The sequence below is a fragment of the Balaenoptera physalus genome (genome assembly GCF_965194825.1).
Source record: "Balaenoptera physalus genome assembly, chromosome: 20".
NCBI lineage: Eukaryota > Metazoa > Chordata > Mammalia > Artiodactyla > Balaenopteridae > Balaenoptera > Balaenoptera physalus.
Window position 1 is genome coordinate 21319116 of NC_138901.1, and position 20963 is coordinate 21340078.

Consider the following 20963-nt stretch of genomic DNA (forward strand, 5'->3'; position numbering starts at 1 on the left):
TTTGCTGCTGATGGGTCAGTAGTGACTTCTTTGAATCAAAAGACAGCATATTTTTTTTTAAAATCATACTATCAATATATGGCGTTATACTACAACTTAGGATAAAGCCTCTGAACACTAGGGGGCACTGTGTATAAATAATGCATTTCAACAGCATCACAGCAGCACCCACAACTGTCAAAAGAGCAGGTGAGGCTATTGGTTTGCAAATCCATGGAGAGTCTCTCCCTATCTCCCCTTCTTACACACTAACAGCCTTTTCTAGAACTACAACTAAATACAAATGACTTGCTTTTGAAATCGTATACTGTGTCCCTGTCCTTTGAAGTAAAAGGCTTTTGCTTTAGTCTCCCAGGTCTTCCCTGAGTCACCAAAAGGCTGGCTCAAAAGGTAACGTTTAGGAAATGTGAAGATGTAGAAACAAAGAATAGCTGTTGGGCTGGGAAACTGGTAACAGTTTAGACTATAAACCTACAATGTAGGAGAATCACCATACTCCCAGTTCCCTGAAAGATATAGATACAAGCCTGACACATGTTCCTAAGCTGTCTTACAAGAAGCAGACCCCCACCAGAGGAAAACTGCTGACCACAAGTATGCAGACCCTAGACTGGTTGAAACCAGAAAGTTGATGATGCTTGAAATTTCATCCTGATGCCAACCAATCCAAGAATTAGGCACAAGCTGATCACGCACCCCGTAGCCCCCTTCCTCACACTGCCTTTAAAACCCCTTCCGTGAAAGCCATCAAGGAGTTCCAGTCCTTTGAGCATGACCTGTCTTTTCTCCTTGCTTGGCACCCTACAATAAATGCTGTACTTTCCTTCACCCCAACCTGCTGTCAGAAGATTGGCTTTACTACATGCGGGCGAGCAGACCCAAGTTTGGTTTGGTTAACACTTTTAGGAAAGTCAGAATATTATAACCAACTTCTGGGAGATCCAGGGGGTATCCGGATCTAAGAAGAGAGGTTATACTCATTGCCAGTCTCACAGAAAGGGAAACAGAGAACAACATAGCCTTGGATGGATTTATGGAAAACTCCTAAGATCAAACTTATTTGTTCGCTAAACTTTCTCTCTAGCCACTGATTACTATATAATCCCTTTATGTCCCAACTCCTTTTTTTTTTTTTTTTTTTTGGCCGTGCCACGTGTCTTGCGGGATCTTAGTTCTCCAACCAGGGATTGAACCCGGGCCCCTGGCAGTGAGAGCTCGGAGTCCTAACCACTGGACCATCAGGGAATTCCCCCAACTCCTTTTAAAATTTAACAGGGGTGTTTGTAGTATAAAATGTTTACTCCCAGCCATGTGGTGACATTGAAATATCTTCAGTGTATACACCATGAGGCAGCAGATAAAAGCAAGACAATGATGCACCAAATAAGAGGCACCATCCTAACAAAGTCCAGGAGCCCAGTACCACTACCTTCTTCACCGTGGACTTTGCCATCGTAGTTATTGATCAGCTCCTCAATGAAAGTCTCATCTTCTTCTTTCACCTCATCTCCCATGTAGGGAATATTGCACAAAACCGTCTCATCTTCTACCTGAAATCAAACCAGATGTGATTCATTCCATGAATCCACTGTGAAGCTCCTCTTTCCTGTTTAAAGGAACCTTTGCCAAACGTTTTTTGCTGCTTTAAAGCCCCTGAAAATGCCTTTGGTTACAAAGTTAACTACATTTTAAAGACTGGCCATTTTGTTTTGCCAACAAAACCTCAAATGGAAGGGGGTAATGCTACTCTTGGAAGAAAAAAAGAAGTCAGTTTTACTCTTTGAGAATATTAACTACCAAATGTTAAGCTGGATATTAACCATGATATTTCCACCAACACCTAGAATTTGACAGCACATTTCTTTTTCACAGTGATTCCATCTATTACTTCATTTTATCCACTAAACATCACTGTGAAATAGGTACAAATATCACATAAACAAAAGTCTAAAAGGTCTTCAATTCTAATTCTTCTCATAAGTAGAGAGGCAGATGAAAGGAAGGCTTCCAAGAGTATAATCTGCAGTATAACTGGAATGTTTATAACAGAAACTGGCAACCATAAAGTATTTGTATATTCTATCATATAGACTAAGACCAACCTCAGATAAACATAATAAAAAATTATGATTACAATTCATATTACTCACACTCAGTGGGAATCTAAAGTCAATTGCAGTACAAGCTATGTATATTTTCTGGCAATAAACAATACTAATGGATCATTTTTATTTTATTCTATTTTATTTTATTTCATCTTATTTTATTTTTTGGTTCAGCAGAGAACGGTCATTCTTAGTTCTCCAACTATCAAGTAAAATTACGCTGAAGTTTTCTTCTAAGAGATTATTTCCTTCTGTAAACCTATACACTATTCCAGTCAGCAGAACTGCTATCTGTCACCAGGCATGATAAGCGATTGCCATCATATTTAGAGAGGACTGATTATCAGAACCACAAATAATCCTAGTAGGAGTCAGCATAAAGACCCAGATTAAAGGATTGTAGATCCATGTGAACCTCTGTTATCTTAGTTGCTTTCATAGCATCTTGCCTTTAGGGGATTAAGAAAGGATTGCTCCGGGGCTTCCCTGGTGGCGCAGTGGTTAAGAATCTGCCTGCTAATGCAGGGGACACGGGTTCGAGCCCTGGTCTGGGAAGATCCCACATGCCGCGGAGCAACTAGGCCCGTGAGCCACAACTACTGAGCCTGCGCGTCTGGAGCCTGTGCCCCGCAACAAGAGAGGCCGCGAAAGTGAAAGGCCCGCGCACCGCGATGAAGAGTGGCCCCCGCTTGCCGCAACTAGAGAAAGCCCTCGCACAGAAACGAAGATCCAACACAGCCAAAAATAATTAAAAAAAAAAAAAAAAAAAAGAAAGAAAGGATTTGCTCCATCAGCAGGGAGTTGTCAACCCACTGAATGAAGTGTCTGATTTATACTGCATTTAACTGCACATAATGTTATAAAATCGGGCCAAGGTAGTAAAGGAAAATTGGACTCTTGCCCAGTCTCTTTCATTCAAAAAAGAACGAGCATCAATTCTGAGGTACACTTCAGAGAGCACAAAATCTAACAAGTTAGAACAACTTGCAATATGTGTTTTTCGGAGTCGATAAATTACAAAAACGTTCTGCTCTGCAGGTCCAAGCCTTGTTAAGTATATTCTGACAATCTTTACCCTGAGAGAAGTGCCAGCATATCAACATTTAAAAAAAAAAATCATTAAGTTTAAACAATCACCACGGTGCTTTCAATACGTACCATAAAGTTCTGCTGGAGAGGGGACCAGGAATACATGATGGGAACCAACGCAACCGTGTTCAGAGACCTCATTAACATATGCTGGCTTGCAAATCCCGGGAAGATGCTCTCTATGGTACACTGAAATATAAGCAATGACATGGAAAGGGAAGGGCAAGCACACAACCCAAGACAGAATTGGGAGTTTCCTTCCAAAATCATCCCAGTAGCCTTCTAATTCTTACAAATTAATAAGCTGAGGGTTTTGTAACAATCAGCTCCTAAAAGGAACCACTCAAGTGTAAACCTGTGGAAAGCAGGAACTCTCTCTTAGTCACTTGTGCATCCTCTACAGAGTACAGCACAGTGCCTCCCACACTCAACTGATGTTTATCTCAATCTAAAACTGCTGGTCTCCTTAGGCTGAACCCAACAGCAAAGGGCCTCTGAGAGTCCTAGGAGATAAGGAGGAAGACAAGGAAGTTTTCCTGAAGACCTAATCTTTAAGACAGTGGACATCAACTTAGCTGCATAGCTGATGGGGACAGTACAGGGGGGAAGCAAAGTAGTATAGAGATTACAGTCACATTCTGCTTTGGGAAAGAAAGTTGCTCTCAATAAACTATCTGCTTTTTATATTTTAAAAATATTGTCTCTATAAGAAACTAGGATGATTTTTTAGTTTACAGAAAGGGATGTCCCTTTGATCAATATACTCCTATCCATTATCCATGGCATTCCTTTCCCAATTTCAAAGTAGCGGAGGTGCCAAACAAGGCACAAAAAAGGTTGCTTTGAAGCTTGTATACAGAGCCCAGGAAGGTAGACAGTAAATGTCTTATTTTTCTATGAAAAACTCATGATTATACTCATTAACTGAGAAGAACAATTACCATCCTAGTTATTCAAAGATGACTACAGTAGCTGTATCCATTATCCTTATTTTCTAATATCACAAATACAGAAAAAAACCCTTAAGTTCAAGGAAGAGAGGAAGGCTGAGCTTAGACACTGGAAGTACCTTTTTGAGAAAAGGATGCCCACTCACAGGCTTCATCAACTGAACAGGCTGGACACGAAGCTTCTTCCATTCTTCATTGAGGATCTGGGTTTTTTCTTGAACTTTTGCAAAATTTGCTACATACAGAGCCTAGCAGAGCCGAATAAAAAACTGTTAGGATTTCAAGACAAGAGTAAGAAAAAAGAAATCCAACCCCTCCATATTGGATCAATATGTTAAAATACATAACCTTTCACTTGGGAAGTATTTTTTACCTTTGCACCCATATTCGCCTGAAGCCGTTTAAGTTGCCGAAGTCGCATGTATTCAGATTTAACCTTCCTCTTCCAGTAAGTGATACATTTGGAAGTTGGGGGGTTTGGTATATCCATTTTTCTGTAATCAAAGAGAGGCAGAGATGACAAATAGCATTCAACTGCCTGGAAATGAAGCATTCCTCAAATTCAAATAAACATGGTCAGTTATGCTTTCATTCCCGTTACATTTATTCATGAAAACATAAGCTTAAAGAACCCAAATCTATGAGTTCAACAGAAAGTTCCAATTAAGAAAAGATTTCATACCAGCAATTTCTGGTCTGATTACCCACAAGCTTAGCCTCTGTCCTCCTGTGGTACCTTGTTTTTAATTTAGCTCTCAAGAAGTTCTTTCACAGATATTTAGGAACTTGGATTACTTGGAAATTTGGAAGCCTACCCACTACCTTATTAAGAGAAATGTTTAGCAAGAACTAAGTTAATATCAAAGAGCTTCATGGAAAGATCCACCCACAGGATAAAACTACACCTGCCAAACTGCCTAAATCTACCACATTCCTAGCAATAGAGGTTGGATATGACAACAGCATAATCTTATCTCCAAATCAAGACACATGGAAATATATAACATTGCAAATCACTTTTTTTTGGGGGGGGTGGTGTTTGAATTAAGGTTCACAGTTTTAAAGAAGTACTTATTGTACCACACTCTACCTACCTCGTAGAATGCAAGGCAAAGGGTATAGTTTTACAGGTGTCTTCTGTTCTTCAGAGGAATGGCAAGACACAAAGGCCAAACAAATGTTCAGCTTTTCAAAAGAGAAGAGACAGTGGTTTCAAGTCAGTGGAGCATATTTATACCCTGATTCCCTCAGTAGGATGCTCCTTAAGAACTACGAAGACTTTGAGGTCTCTGCTACCACTATATCTGCATATAAGTCAGGTCCTAATAATACTTGATGCCATTTGAGAAGCGTGCTTTATTTTATTGAATTCTGTCCTTCCAGTCATACATACAAATATATTCTCACAATTACCAAGTGCACTTTCTGCTTTTCTGCACAAATTTCTAGGCTCAGCCAGCAGGCCCATCAATTAATATTTTAGAGAAAGAACAAATATTAAGTGCATATAAAAATTCAATAAAATCTGCAAGGTTATGTTTTTATTCTATATCAACTACTTAGGTTTCCTGGAGAACTAAGTCTATTTATTTCACCTAACCTTCTACATTTCTAAAAACATTACAAGGAGCTATGAAGAGCCAAAATTTGAAAGAGAAATGAAAGTTTAGAAGCATTTTATTTATTTATTTATTTATTTATTTATTTGGCCGCATCGTGCTGCATGTGGGATGTTAGTTCCCCGACCAGGGATCGAAGTTGTGTCCCTTGCAGTGGAAGTGCAGAGGTTTAACCACTGGACCGCCAGGGAAGTCCCCTAGAAGCACTTTTAAATTACCTGTTTTCACCCATAAGAAATGACAGCACAGACAAGAAAACAGCAAAATTTAACCCACTGTCACACATATGCCACGATCAGATCATAGTTATAATATCTCATGCTACTGGGCTTTAAGAGGACTATATCTGAATGTTTCATTTGAAGAACCAAACAGATTGGTGTAATGCTATGTTAAGCTTAAAGGATAAATAAAGTAAGGACAGAATAGCAAAGAAGCAGACAGACTCACTGTGTTTACTGCTAAAGCAATCAAGTGATTCAAGCTCTTAAAAACAGAATTCTCTGTGAGTTAAATATTATCTCTCTGGGGGAAGGGAATGAAACGACAATACCATAACCTAAGAATTTGAATCCCAGAAGCTAAGGTACTACAGTGCTGGGTTATAACAAAAATTAAGCAGCTCTGAATTTCTTTCCTATAAATTACAGCATCTCTCTTCTTCCTACATCTTTTTTTTTTCCTACATCTTTTAAGTACTTCTCACTCCTCTATGGAATGGGGGCCAAAAGAGGGGCTCTTTTTTAGAATGAAAAAACCATTTAAGAACACCCTGCTCACATGTAATATTAAGTAGTTGCTCACATAATTTCTGCCCAGAACAAGCTTAATAATAATCTGCTTTAGGAAATGAAAAAATGATTCAAATCTAGGACAAAACTGCCTCCCTAAGAAACCTTAGGTTACCCTTATCGAGACCCAAATGACCCAAAAAATTGGTTTTGAACTGCAATCCCTCTCCCATTCCTTTTGGAACTCATTTTCCCCTTTTTTTAAAAAAAAAAATATTTATTTATTTGTTTGTTTGGCTGTGCCGGGCCTTAGCTGAGGCATGCGGGATCTAGTTCCCTAACCAGAGATCGAACCCAGGTCCCCTGCACTGGGTGCGTGGAGTCTTAACCGCTGGACCACCAGGGAAGTCCCACTCATTTCCCTTTTTGAAACAGTAAGCTTAAGGTAGGTTGCTCCATCCATTTAAAACTGGAGACCAGGAATTCCCAGGTGGTCAGTGGTTAGGACTCTGCATTTTCACTGCCAAGGGCCTGGGGTTCAATCCCTGGTCGGGGAACTAAGATCCTGCAAGCCATGCAGCACAGCCAAAAAAAAGAAAAGAAAAGGAAAGAGAGAGAGAGGGAGAGAGAGAAAGAGAGAAAAAGAAAGGAAGGAAGGAAGGAAGGGCCCCAGTCATTGAGCCGCAGCCGAGGACTCAGCAGCCTCCCCCTCGAACCCTCGCTTCCTGACGCTCTGTCCCCCCAACCCGCCATCTTCCGGTCCCCCCCACCCGCCGTCTTCCGTCTTCCGCAGGCGCAGGCCGTTTCCACCAAGGAAAAGGAATCGTATGGTACGTCCACTATCCAGAACCTCCACTCTTTCGACCCCTTTGCTGATGCCAGTACAGGTGATGATCTGCTTCCTGCTGTCGCTGAGGATTACAGCCATCTAAGAATTCAACAGAGAAACGGCAGGAAGACCCTTACTACTGTCCAGGGATGGCTGATGATTACGATAAAAAGAAACTAGAGAAGGCATTTCTGAAGAAATTTGCCTGCAATGGAACTGTAATTGAGCGTCCAGAATATGGAGAAGTAATTCAGCTACAGGGTGACGAGCGCAAGAACATATGCCAGTTCCTCGTAGAGATTAGACTGGCTAAGGACGATCAGCTGAAGGTTCATGGGTTTTAGTGCTCCTGGCTCACTGAAGCTTAAGTGAGGATTTCCTTGCAATGAGTAGAATTTTCCTTCTGTCCCTTGTCACAAGTTTAAAAATGTCACAGCTTGTGTAATGTAACCATTTGGGGTCTGCTTTTAACTTGGACTAGTGTAACTCCTTCATGTAATAACTGAAAAGAGCCATGCTGTCTAGTCTTGAAGTCCTTCATTTAAACAGAGTTCAAGAAGTAGGCACCTGGCAGTGTCCGGCCCAAAACAAAGCAGTAACAGTGATGTTTCAGCCAAGTCCAGAGCCCCAAGATCACAGACGGCTATGTCTGGCCCAAAGCTCCTCAGCAATCCCTCTACAGAGTTCCCTGCCCTAAGAGAATGTCGCCACCTGAACAGCCCTCGGTGAAGCTGAGAGTGGAGGATGGGGTGAGGCAGCGACGGCAGCTGTACTGCTAGAGGGAGTCTTTGATCATCAGGGGAAAGATCCCCTGGTATCTCCAACGTGACCAGGTGGGCAGAGCTTAGAGCAGCCACCTTCCTTCTATTGAGGTGACAGGACAGCTGGCTTGCCACCAACGTCTTTTTGCCCAGACATATCCTAGCTGATCGATGTCCAAACTAGAATGTGAGGCCAACCTTCTATCAGAGTTAAACTTTTGACAAGGGAACAAATTTCAAACCGATGTATCAGTCATGTAGCTGTAGAGCTCGCAACTTACTAGAAACAGCTGCCCAATGCCATGTGAAGTAACAAACTGTTTTTTTTTCTTCAGTTTTAATGTTATGTAATGTATTTATAAACCCTTATTTAAATAAAACTTTTCAGAAACAAAAAAAAAGAAAAAGAAAGAAAAGAGGTAAAAATGGAGGCCAAGTAATGGAAAAGAAAAGAATCCACAGCTGCTAGGGTGGGTGGGTGGGTGGGTGGGTGTGTGTGTGTGTGTGTGTGTGTGTGTGTAGATTTCTCAGAGGAGATGGCCACAGAAAAACATCACTATTTTTATTAAAAAAGGAGTTAGAGCTGAAATGTGATCTCCTACAGTCTGCCAAAAGAGATGACTGTAAGCACACCACAACAGTCTAATAATTAATGGCACTATTTCTATTTCTTTCTTTCTTTCTTTCTTTCTTTATTTGGCTGCATTGGGTCTTCGCTGCTGCACGCGGGCTTTCTTTAGTTGCGTCGAGCGGGGGCTACTCTTCGTTGCGGTGCGCGGGCTTCTCATTGCGGTGGCTTCTTGGTGCGGAGCACGGGCTCTAGGCACGCGGGCTTCAGTAGTTGTGGCACGTGGGCTCAGTAGTTGTGGCTTGCGGGCTCCAGAGCGCAGGCTCAGTAGTTGTGGCGCACGGGCTTAGTTGCTCCGTGGCATGTGGGATCTTCCCGGACCAGGACTTGAACTCATGTCCCTGCATTAGCAGGTGGATTCTTAACCACTGCGCCACCAGGGAAGCCCCACTATTTCTAATTTTACTCAAGTGCTTTATTTGGCCAGAGCAGTACACACATGTACATGAAAATGTCACTTGAGTTTTAACCAATCATAATGTATAATAAGCCATGCTTCCTCCTTTTACAATTAAAGTGATATTTGAATCTCATGTGACCATGAGCCAATATTTATTTTGCTTGGCTTTTTAATGGGTTTTCCGTGTCTCAAAAAGTTTATCTGGCAGTTGGCGAATCCCCACAAAGTGAATGAGGAAGATGAAACATACTGTTTGGAACACATAGGCTTGATTAAAATAAACACCTGAAACACAGCCATAGGATGGGTTTTCATAGCATCTGGACATTAACAACAACTATCACTTCAAAGATTACATATAGGGGCTTCCCTGGTGGCGCAGTGGTTGAGAATCTGCCTGCCAATGCAGGGGACACAGGTTCGAGCCCTGGTCTGGGAGGATCCCACGTGCTGCGGAGCAGCTGGGCCCGTGAGCCACAATTACTGAGCCTGCGCGTCTGGAGCCTGTGCTCTGCAACAAGAGAGGCCACGATAGTGAGAGCCCCGCGCACCGCGATGAAGAGTGGCCCCCGCTCACCACAACTAGAGAAAGCCCTCGCACAGAAACGAAGACCCAACACAGCCATAAATAAAATAAATAAATTAATTTTTTAAAAAAAGATTACATATTAAAAAAAAAAGCAAACAAACAAAAAACTCAGCATTCACTAGAACAGATTTGGAGAAGTGGGTCCATTCATCTTAGGCAAAGGAAGTGGCACACAAAAAATACTTTAAATTTTACGAGATCTGTTATTTAGTTACTTATATACACAAAACACTATTTATATTCCAGTTAAGTACTAAGCTAAGAGCTTTTCATTACATTCACCTATACATTGAGAATAAACTCCAAAATATGCTATTATGGTCAAGAAGTTTAAAAATAAGTCTTTATCTAAATAACTTCTGCAACTCAATAAAATAAAGAACCCAATAAAAAGTGGGCAAAAAATTTGAACAGAGGGCTTCCCTGGTGGCGCAGTGGTTAAGAATCTGCCTGCCAATGCAGGGGACACAGGTTCGAGCCCTGGTCTGGGAAGATCCCACATGCCGTGGAGCAACTAAGCCCGTGTGCCACAACTACTGAGCCTGCGCTCTAAAGCCCACGAGCCACAACTACCGAAGCCCATACGCCTAGAGCCGGTGCTCCGCAACAAGAGAAGCCACCGCAATGAGAAGCCCGTGCGCCGCAACGAAGAGTAGCCCCCACTCGCGCCAACTAGAGAAAGCCTGTGCACAGCAACGAAGACCCAACACAGCCATAAATTTAAAAAATAATAAAAAATTAAAATTTGAACAGATACTTCACCAAAAAAGATACAGAAATGGCAGATAAGCACACAAAAAGATGCTCAATATCATTAGTCATTAGGGAAATGCAAATTAAAACCACATTGACATAACTATTATACAACAACAAGAATGGCTAATATTAAAAAGAGTTATAATACCAGTTGCTGGTAAGGATGTGGAACAACTGGAATCCTCATACATTGCTGGTGGGAATGCAAAGTGGTACAGCCACTTTGCAACATTATTTTTTTTACTTTATTTTTATTATTATGATTTTTTTTGCCGTACTGCGTGGCTTGTGGGATCTTAGTTCCCAGACCAGGGATCAAACCCACATCCTCAGCAATAAAAGCACAGAGTCTTAACGACTGGACTTGGCTGTACTGGGGAATTCCCTGGTACAGCCTCTTTGGAGAAGTTTGCCAGTTTTTTTTTTTATTATTATTCTTTTTAATTTTTTTGGCTGCGTCGGGTCTTAGTTGCGGCATGCGGGATCTTTTGTTGCAGCATGCGGGCTTCTCTCCAGTTTCTCTCTAGTTGTGGTACGCAGGCTCCAGAGTGCATGGCCTCTCTAGTATTATTGTTGCATGGGCTCAGTAGTTGCAGCATGTGGGCTTAGTTGCCCCGTGGCATGTGGGATCTTAGTTCCCCGACCAGGGATCGAACCCGCATCCCCTGCGTTGGAAGGTGGATTTTTTTTTTTTTTAAATGTGACACATACTTTTAATTTTATTTATTTATTTATGGCTGTGTTGGGTCTTCGTTTCTGTGCGAGGGCTTTCTCTAGTTGCGGCAAGTGGGGGCCACTCTTCATCGCGGTGCGCAGGCCTCTCACTATCGCGGCCTCTCTTGTTGCGGAGCACAGGCTCCAGACACACAGGCTCAGTAACTGTGGCTCATGGGCCTAGTTGCTCCGCGGCATGTGGGATCTTCCCAGACCAGGGCTCGAACCCGTGTCCCCTGCAATTGGCAGGCAGATTCTCAACCACTGCGCCACCAGGGAAGCCCTGGAAGGTGGATTCTTAACCACTGGACCACCAGGGAAGTCCCGCCAGTTGTTTTTTTTTAATAAAGTTAAATATATACTTACCGTAAAACCTGGCACACAATTTCTAATTATTTATCCAAGGGAAATGAAAACATATGTACATAAAGACCTGTACACAAATGTTCAGAGCTTCTTTATTCATAATAGCCAAAAAGTGGAAATAACACAAATATCTATGGATTGGTGAATGTATACAAAGTGCAGTGTATACATACAATGGAATACTACTCAGCAATAAAAAGGAACAAATAGTTCCTGTATATGCAAAACATATCGCAAAAGCATTATGCTAAGTGAAAGAATTCAGACACAAAAAACTTCATACTTCATGATTCCACTTATATGACATTCTACTAGAATGTTTCTAGAAAGGGATTAAATGGAAAGAAGCATAAAGGAGATTTTTGAGATGATGAAAATGTTCTATACCTTGGTTGTGGTGAAGGTTGTATGATTATGTACTTTTATGAAAACTCACTGAGTTTCTGGGCACTATACACGTAGAAAGAACCTTACTAACAAGAAGTTGTGACACTGAATTCTTATTTAAAATAAAATTATAGCATTAATATTTTCCAGTGTTGCTTTATTAAAAGAATCAGGTCACGTGCACTCGAGACAATGGTGATAAAAATCAAAGCAGGATTAGTTTTTATGAGACCCAAATGTTGGCTCTTAGGATGTACAACACTGATTCAGAAGAGTTAAAGGAACTTCCTAATAGGCTAGAGTCCTACCTTGGCTGGTTCTGCGTTACACTAGCATAAAGCTTAATATTTACTGACTGCTGGGAATTCCAGTGGTTAGGACTCCATGCTCTCACCGCCGAGGGCCCGGGTTCGATCCCTGGTTGGGGAACTAAAATCCCATAAGCCGCATGGCTTGGTCAAAACAACAACAACAAAATATATATATATATATACATATACATATATATATATATATATATAGAGAGAGAGAGAGAGAGAGAGAGAGAGAGAGGGAGAGAGAGACTGCTCATTATCATTCAGTAAAACAAGACTTTTTAGTTATTCCATTTTGAATCAAAATATTAGGGCAAGTGTGTCAGAGAACACAACACATCAGAGGCACTAAACTCTACCCATTAAGGAACTCATGGCTTTAAGTTTTGGAGCACTGAAGTCCCCACTGATAGTCTGTTAGACTAAAGAGGCCAGGAAAGAGCCCAATACACAGTTTGGACAAATTAAAAACAAACAAACAAAACTAGGGACTTTCTGGAATGGAGGTGTTCTCTAAAAGCAGTTTTTCCTTTAAAACCCTCTCCCTCAATCTTAATCTGATATAATTCTCTTCACTTTTTTCAACATATTTTTATTTTTAAAAATTTTGTTCTTTTATCTTTTAGATTTCACATATAAAAGAAAATATATAGTATTTGTCTTTTTCTGTCTGACTTCAAGAAGCATAATGTCCTCCAGGTCCATCCATGTTGTTGCAAATGGCAAAAAAAAAAAAATTTTTTTTAAATATTTATTTCTTTATTTATTTATGGCTGTGTCAGGTCTTAGTTGCAGAACGTGGGATCTTTTATTGCAGTGCATGGGCTTCTCTGTAGTTGTGGCACGAGGGCTCAGTAGCTGCGGCGTGTGTACTTAGCTGCTCCTCAGCATGTGGGATCTTAGTTCCCTGACCAGGGATCGAACCTACGTCCCCTGCATTGGAATGAGGATTCTTTTTTTTTTTTTAATTTACTTATTTGTTTTTATTTTTGCCTGTGTTGGGTCTTCGTTGCTGTGAGCGGGCTTTCTCTAGTTGCGGCGAGCGGGAGCTACTCTTCGTTGTGGTGCGCGGGCTTCTCACTGTGGTTTCTTGTCTTGTTGCAGAGCAGGGGCTCTAGGCGCAGGCTCAGTAGTTGCGGCGCACAGGTTTAGTTGCTCCACGGCATGTGGGATCTTCCCGGGCCAGGGCTCGAACCCGTGTCTCCTGCATTGGCAGGCGGATTCTTAAGCACTGCACCACCAGGGAAGCCCCTGGAAGGTGAATTCTTAACCACTGGACCACCAGGGAAGTCCCCAAATGGCAAAAATTTTATGGCTGAGTAATATTCTTCTGTGTATGTGTGTGTGAGTGTGTGTGTATCTCATATGTTATCCATTCATCTGTTGATGGACACTTAGGTTGTTCCTATATCTTGGCTATTGTAAATAATGCTGCTTTGAACATTGGAGGCAAATATCTTCTTGAATTAGTGTTTTCATTTTCTTCGGATAAATACCCAGAAGCGGAATTGATGGATTGTATGGCAGTTTTATTTTTAATTTTTTGAGGAACCTCCATACTGTTTTCCATAGTGACTGTACCAATGTACATTCCCACCAACAGTGCACCAAGGTTCCCTTTTCTCCACATTCTCACCAGCATTTGTTACCTCTTGTCTTTTTTGGTAATAGTCATTCTAACAGGTGTGAGGTGATATCTCACTGTGGTTTTGACTTGCATTTCCCTGATGATTAGTGATGACAAGCATCTTTTCACGTGCCTGTTGGCCATCAGTATGTCTCCATTGGAAAAATGCCTATTCAGCTCCTCTGTCCTGTTTTTTTCTCTTTTCTCTGTAGTTAACTATCCTTTGTAGAAATATAATGTGTTTTTAGTATTGCTGCCTCAAACCTTCTTTGGGAAGTAGCTAGTCAACAAAGTAGAAACTTTTAAACTTACTACAAGACAGGAAAAAGATATACTTAGCAAAATAAATTGTTACAATTTTCACATTAGGCACAAATCAAGGGCAGGAATTGTTACCTGGAGAACTAAGGAAGCCAGGTTTCAGATCTCAAGAATTAAAGAGACATAAATAATATTTTAAATAGTTTTAAAAGGCATGCTAATTCAAAGGCAAGTATAAGAGAAACAAGTCCAACTACATTTTCTCTCCTTTTCCCGTCTCACGAAAGTCTTCTTGGGAATAAAATTTCATTTTTAATCCTAGGCTCCTTATTCTAGTGCTGTTTCAAAGAGAATTAAAGTAACACCGGACTTCTCTGGTGGTGCAGTGGTTAAGAATCCACCTGCCAATGCAGAGGACACGGGTTTGAGCCCTGGTCGGGGAAGATCTCACATGCCGCGGAGCAACTAAGCCCGTGCACCACAACTTCTGAGCCTGCTCTCTAGAACCCGTGAGCCACAACTACTGAAGCCTGTGCACCTAGAGCCTGTGATCCACAACAAGAGAAGCCACCGCAATGAGAAGCCTGCGCACCACAATGAAGAGTAGCCCCTGCTCACCACAACTAGAGAAAGCCTGCACGCAGCAATGAAGACCCAAGGCAGCCAAAAATAAAATAAATTAATTTTTTAAAAATTAAAGAAAAAAGAATCCGCCTGCTAAAGCATGGGACACGGGTTCGAGCCCTGGTCCGGGAAGATCCCACATGCCACGGAGCAACTAAGCCCAGGTGTCACAACTACTGAGCCTGCGCTCTAGAGCCCGCGAGCCACAACTACTGAGCCCACGTGCCACAACTACTGAAGCCTGCGTGCCTAGAGCTGGTGTTCTGCAACAAGAGAAGCCACCGCAATGAGAAGCCCGAGCACCGCAACAAAGAGTAGCCCCCGGTCGTCGCAACTAGAGAAAGCCGGCACGCAGCAACGAAGACCCAACGCAGCCAAAAATAAATAATAAATAAATAAATTTATTTTAAAAATAATAATAAAGTAACAACATAATGAAAAAGTCATTTCCACCTCAGTAAGTTTTAAAGCTGTGCCTTGGCATCAAGCTCCGTGATTGGCCTATAAGTACTCTGCCAGTTAGTGGAAGAACTAGGATCCAGATCTCCCAACTCCCAGTCCCAGAGATCGTCCCACTACTTATTTATTCCACAAACATGTACTGAGCACCTACTGTGTGCCTCGCAGTGTTTTAGTGCTTAAAGTGCATCAGTGAATAAAACAAACCAACATCTCTGCCCTGGGAGAATTAATTCACGCTGTCTGTACACACTCAGCATACACCCTGACAATAACAGTATTATTACATCTTTACAGATGATCCTTTCCTCTATTATAAATGTGTGTGTATGTTTTTAAGTACTTTATCTCCTAATAATTTCTTCTACGCAATTAAGTAATCTCCTTTATCAATGCCACACATCCCAGCCCTGGGGTTTCCAAGGCTTAAAATAGACAAGCTCTCACAGAAACCTCTGATGGAGTTAGCACCTTCTCCGGCTGGAAACGTCTTTCAAGTTGCCTAAACTTAAAAGCACCGGGTGGGGGATTTTTCTCTTCAAAGGCGTCATGGTAGCAAACGCGGAAGAAAAGACCCACACTTTCAAGGCCATCTTCGCACGCACCCAGTGGTCCGGCTACCTCGGCTCTTAGCCCCCATCCTCACCCCTCTAGCCCTAGACTCGATACCTAGGCGACTCTATTAACAATCCCATATTTCACCTATGAAAAGCCCACTCTCAATATTTCCATCGGCGGCACGAACATCCTTCCACCTCCCTTCCCCTCCCCGCCCCCGAAACAATTTCTCAGTAGTCGCTTTTTACCGAAATAAGTTTGTCCCACATTTCCTAACAGGCATGTCCCAAATACACCACCTTGCCTTTGCTTCAAAGCTCTTTCACTTACATTATTTGATCCCCAAGAGAATTCTGGGGTGGGCAGGGATTGGCGCGAGACCAGATTTGGAGAGAAGCCTCTTACTCAGGGCTGGGACTAGGGGGAGGCTAGCTGGGCGCCTAGCGCGCAAACCCGAAGGAGGCACGCGGCACCGGCTCGACCCCAACAGTGAGCGCCCCTTTCTATTTTGCTCCTTAGAAGCCTCACTCGCCTCACCCTGTTTTTATTGCCACCGCTTCCTCAACACCCCCAAAGTCATCGCAAGCTGCGCCCCCTTGTCTGGTCCTCCCCGTGCACTGCCCTAGGTCCCCGGGAGTCCACCTCGCTAAGGGCCCCCGCAGGTGCCACCGCCCACCCACGCCCTCCCGGCGCTGGGGCTCCCGCCCACCCCACCCCGCCCTCCAACGGGATTCCCCGTCCCCGGGCCCGCCCCCGCCGCTCCTCCTCCCCGACACACCGCCCTCCCCGCCGCAGACGCGATCCTCGCCGGGGGCTCTCTCGCCCCGCTACCCCCTCTCCCCCAGCCTTCGGAACGGGGAGTGGGCGCCCCGCTACCCCCCGCCAGGCAGATAGTGTGCTCCTCCGCTTCCTTCCAGCCCTCTGACCCCTTCGACTCCCCTTCCCTCAGGCCCCGGGTAGCAAGGTGCGGAGGCCCGGCCCCACCGCCGGGCCCAGGATTGTTTACTCACTCATCCTCCATCCTGAGCCGCAGGGACCTGCCGCTAGGGCGCCTGCGCGCCTCGGCCCCGCCCCCACGCCGCGGCCCCGCCCCGCGCCTCCTCCCGGCGCGTGCGCACTGCGTCGCCCGCGCCCCGCTGGTCAGGCTGCCTGGGCTTCCTTCTTCGCACTTCTGCGGTTTGGCGCCAGTACCCCAAACTCGGGAGTCCGAGGTGGTGCAACCCGAGCCCGACGGTTTCCAAGGCGGCGCTGTCAGGGGACAGGAAGGGCTCTTGGGAAACCTCCCGGAGCCACTAATATCTTCTTTAAGACTTTATCCAGTAGTTGCATCATCCCCACACGCTAGTGCCATGTCTCACTCCATAATTTGAAACCAACCTGGAACCCCTTCATACGGATCCTTCACATCTACAAATACCCCCAAACACCCGTCTGTGGGCTCTAAGTTATCATTCTTGCTTTATTTACACCGGACTTCCGTATTTCCGTCAATAGTTTTCTCAGTCACTTAGATTCAAATCAGTTGCCTTGAGTCAAAGTATCTTCTCACAAGATACCTATAAGTTACCAAAGGAAAAAGAGTAACTTCACAGGAGAGAAATCTGGCAGACATCACCTTAACCAAGTGATCAAAGTTAACGTCACTAGTGCTGAGAGATATTCTTACTAGGTACCTCTCAATATGATGCAATGAGAAGGGCACAAAATCACTTACATAGTTGTCTTGAAAAAAATGCATAAGCTGAATTAATCATGAGGAAGCATCAGACAAATCCAAAATAAGGGGCAGTTTACACAATAACTAGCCAGTATCTTCAAAAATGCCAAGGTTAAAAAAGACAAAGGGTGAGGAACTGTCCAGATTAGAGGAGACTGAGCAGACATGACAACTAAACGTAATGTGTGATCCTGGCTCGGATCCTCGTCCAGAAAAAGCACACCAGTGGGATAACTGATGACATTAGAATAAGGGCTGTAGATTAGTTAATAGTATTTTGTCCATCTTAATTACTGGTTTCGGCAATCACACTTTTTCAAAATTTGAGGAAGTTGGCTCCAGGGCATAGAGGAACTCTCTACCACTTGTAACTCTTTTGTAAAACTGAAATTATTTCAAAATATAAAGTTACAAATTAAAACTTAAAATACAAAATAACATTACCTTAAATTTGTCTCCACAGACATAATTTAAAAGGCTATAATTTTTTTTTTCAAATAATCTTCATAACAACTCTATGAAGTAGGTAGGAAGGATTTCAGTTTTACACACGAGGCTCTTCTGGTGTAAAGGAGTTAAAAGACTTGCCTCACACAGATGAAAAACTGCTCTGTCAGATCTTAAACTCGGGTCTCTGGATTGCAGATTTAGTGTTCTTCTCCTTATATCAGAAGCTTTGACTTCGCTGTTTTCCTCTTGCTTATATCCAATTCACAAGCAAATCAAGGCAAATATTCCTTAATACTTGGCAATTTGCAATGATGTTCCTTTCCATTCCAAATGCTTTCTAGACCAGTGGTTCTCAAATTTGGTTCACATTGAAATCACCTGGGGAGTTTTAATAACTACTGATTTCTTCCTCCCACCTTCAGAGAGCCTGATACATTGGTCTGGGGTTTGGCTTGGGCTTCAAGAATTCTCAGAGCATCCCAGGTGACTCCACTATGTAACCAAGTTTGAGAACCATTACACTACATAAATAATTGTTGAAATAAAGAATATGGGTTTAAAAGGGGGGGAAGGGGACAGGCAGCAGGTTAAAAAAAAGGAATCTGGGTTATCTAAGGAGAGATGTTCAGAAGATCTGAATGTCAGGACTGAGACTGGAGAGCAGTTTGAGAACCATCAGCTTATTGTTGTTAACTAACACCATGGAAGTGGACCACTTGGTTTTCAGGAAGTATGCCAAGTGACAAGAGGAGAGATAAAAAGACATTTTGTGATAACAGAGAAAATATGGTTACAAAAATATTTTGAGGTGGAAAGGAAGGAAGGAGAGGGGATATATCTGTACATATCAGAGTGTACAACGCAGCTCAAGCTCCACCTCCTCATTAAACCTGCCAGCCCCCCAGGATCTCCCCCAGCTTCAACTCCATTACCACTTTATACTCGCTACCAGGCTGTCTACCTCTCTCATATCCATCACTACGTTTGGCATAGGACTAAACCCAGGGTTTAGTAATCCTGGTTCACTAGAGGATTATAAAAACAACTTTCCACATCACCAGTAAGTGTGGGGTTCTTGGGGAAAATTTGTCTGCCAACTGGTTCTTCTCTCCCTCTCTGATGGGAGAGAGATTTTCCTGAGACCAGGCTCCTTCTTAGCTGACCATGGTCCATGAGACGCTATCAGCCAATCTTTGGCCAGCTCTTCCTCTAACTTTTTCTTTTCCAACCCTTTAGGTCTTTGCCCTATAAATTCGTAGAAAAACTGTTGGCAAGTGGTCAGCTACTGGACCTTTGAAAAACAGTACCATCACCCCTGCCCCACTCCTCCCAGCCCCACCCCCAGGCAGTTAATAGGAGAAAGGAATAACTGTGTCACTCCTGGCTTCCAGTTGCTCATCTTGCTCTTAAATCGGAGGCCTCTGGGGCTGAAAGAAACTGGACAAAGTGTGCTGAGTAGCCTAATAGGGCTTTTTTTTCCCCTGAAAGTTCCCTATTGTGGAAAAATAAAATAATGTGTTTAATTTCTGAAACCTGATGCCTGATTTGCCTTGGCAGCCATTCTCCTGGGCTTGGCCGAGAGTCCAGCAACACTAATATACTGATTAATACCAGCTCAACTTGCTCCCTGGAGAAGAAGAGCATTATTTACTTGACCATTTTCTTAAATCCTTTTTAATTTGCATGTACTTTAGCATGATCTTACTGGCTTTAACATGCTGTATCTCTGACCACTGGCCCCAAAGAAGCCTCAGGGAAGACTGTTCTGCTCTGTGCACTCACAACCCCATCACAAGCAAGATTTTGTTCCACCCAGTGATTAGAAATGACATGTCACGTGTTCTGTTTCTTCTGGGGCACGCAAGTTCTAAGTGTACTTTTGTCCCCTGCTGGTCTTCAGGCCACTAGTAGAAAGGGAGGGAGCTGATGCTTCCCAGAATTCAAACAGGACTTTCTGCACTATTCCTTCCTCCCTTCCAACTTTCCTCCCTTCCACGGTAACCCCTCTGCTCATTCTGCCCCTCCCTTGTAAAGCCCACAGGGATATCAAATAGCGTTTCTCTGAGGGGACACAGAGGATTGAGGAACGGTTGGGCCCCAGACAGTCCCTGACAGGGAAATGTAAACACAGCTGTGGAGATGGGAGCAACCCATCCTCCCGCCTCTCCCATTTCCCACCCAGAAGCAGGGAAAGGCCACCCTGCTGTGGAGAAACAAACAAGCAAACAAAACAAAGCACAGCCTAAAAGCCTGCATGAAGGTCACCAGAAACAAGCTGCTGCCCAGGCTTTGATGGGGCCAGCTGAAGTGCCAGACCCCTCCCTGAACACTTAGAGCAAAGGCAGTTCCAAAGCAAGTTGAGGTCTGGACATTACTGAGCCTGGAAACATGGCTCGATTTTTGAAACCTCTCTACTCCTGGACATTTTGTCCTCTAATCTCAAAAACCCAGCTTTCCGCCTCAGGTACTTATCTCCTGACCCCTAGTTGCTTAGGGATCATAATAATGCATTCAATTCAGCAAGTAAGAACAGGCCCACAATAAACCCTTGTGCATGGCTCTTAGAAGTTTAAACTCTGAACCTCCAAGCCAAAATATTAGAAAGGGCCTCCTTAGCTTTTGTTAATTACAAAATAAATAATTCCAGCAGGAAGGAGAATTACTTTGGGGGATTATTTGGGGGGATTCAGGCCTTGCTTTGCACATACTCGGAAAGCTCCAACCCCACAGCTAGGGTGGTGCTACCCATTCTCACTCTCTTGGCACAATTAATGCAGGGCCTTGATCCCACGGGACACGCTTTTGGCACGGCGCTGCCTGGAAAGTAGCTCTGATCAGGTGGACAGCTAATGAGCTGTGCTTCCTTCCTGGCCATCAGGGTTCTCAGCTGTAAAACTGCAGAAGTAGAAAGACAATAATAGCCTTCAAATACTGACCACTCAGTATGTGCCTGGCATTGTGCTAAGTGCTTTACAGTAGGTCATCTTGTTCCATATGAAGTCAGCAGTATTCTTACACTCATTTTACAA

The 20963-nt window shown here is 43.3% G+C and overlaps 1 protein-coding gene and 1 pseudogene across 6 annotated transcripts in view; one reads left to right on the forward strand and one right to left on the reverse strand.

Annotated features, from left to right (window-relative positions):
* Positions 1-16841, reverse strand: part of EZH1 (enhancer of zeste 1 polycomb repressive complex 2 subunit) — a 37070-nt gene extending 20229 nt beyond the window's left edge. The window contains exons 1-6 of one of the 5 annotated variants that reach the window (XM_082440788.1): positions 16778-16841; positions 5239-5329; positions 4518-4638; positions 4264-4392; positions 3264-3383; positions 1430-1550 (exon numbers count right to left, since the gene is read on the reverse strand). In XM_082440788.1, coding sequence (XP_082296914.1) covers positions 1430-1550; positions 3264-3383; positions 4264-4392; positions 4518-4634 — 487 coding nt within the window. In that variant the 5' untranslated portion in view covers positions 4635-4638; positions 5239-5329; positions 16778-16841. Of the gene's footprint in view, positions 1-1429; positions 1551-3263; positions 3384-4263; positions 4393-4517; positions 4639-5238; positions 5330-7264; positions 7352-16777 lie in introns of those variants that run through there. The other 4 variants (XM_082440789.1, XM_082440790.1, XM_082440791.1 and 1 more) reach the window with 4 other exon arrangements.
* On the forward strand, positions 5247-13900 carry LOC309651190 (eukaryotic translation initiation factor 1 pseudogene; annotated as a pseudogene). Its single transcript has 2 exons — positions 5247-5260; positions 7197-13900. The product of its transcript is annotated as a eukaryotic translation initiation factor 1 pseudogene (transcript).
* Positions 16842-20963: the final 4122 nt, after the last annotated feature.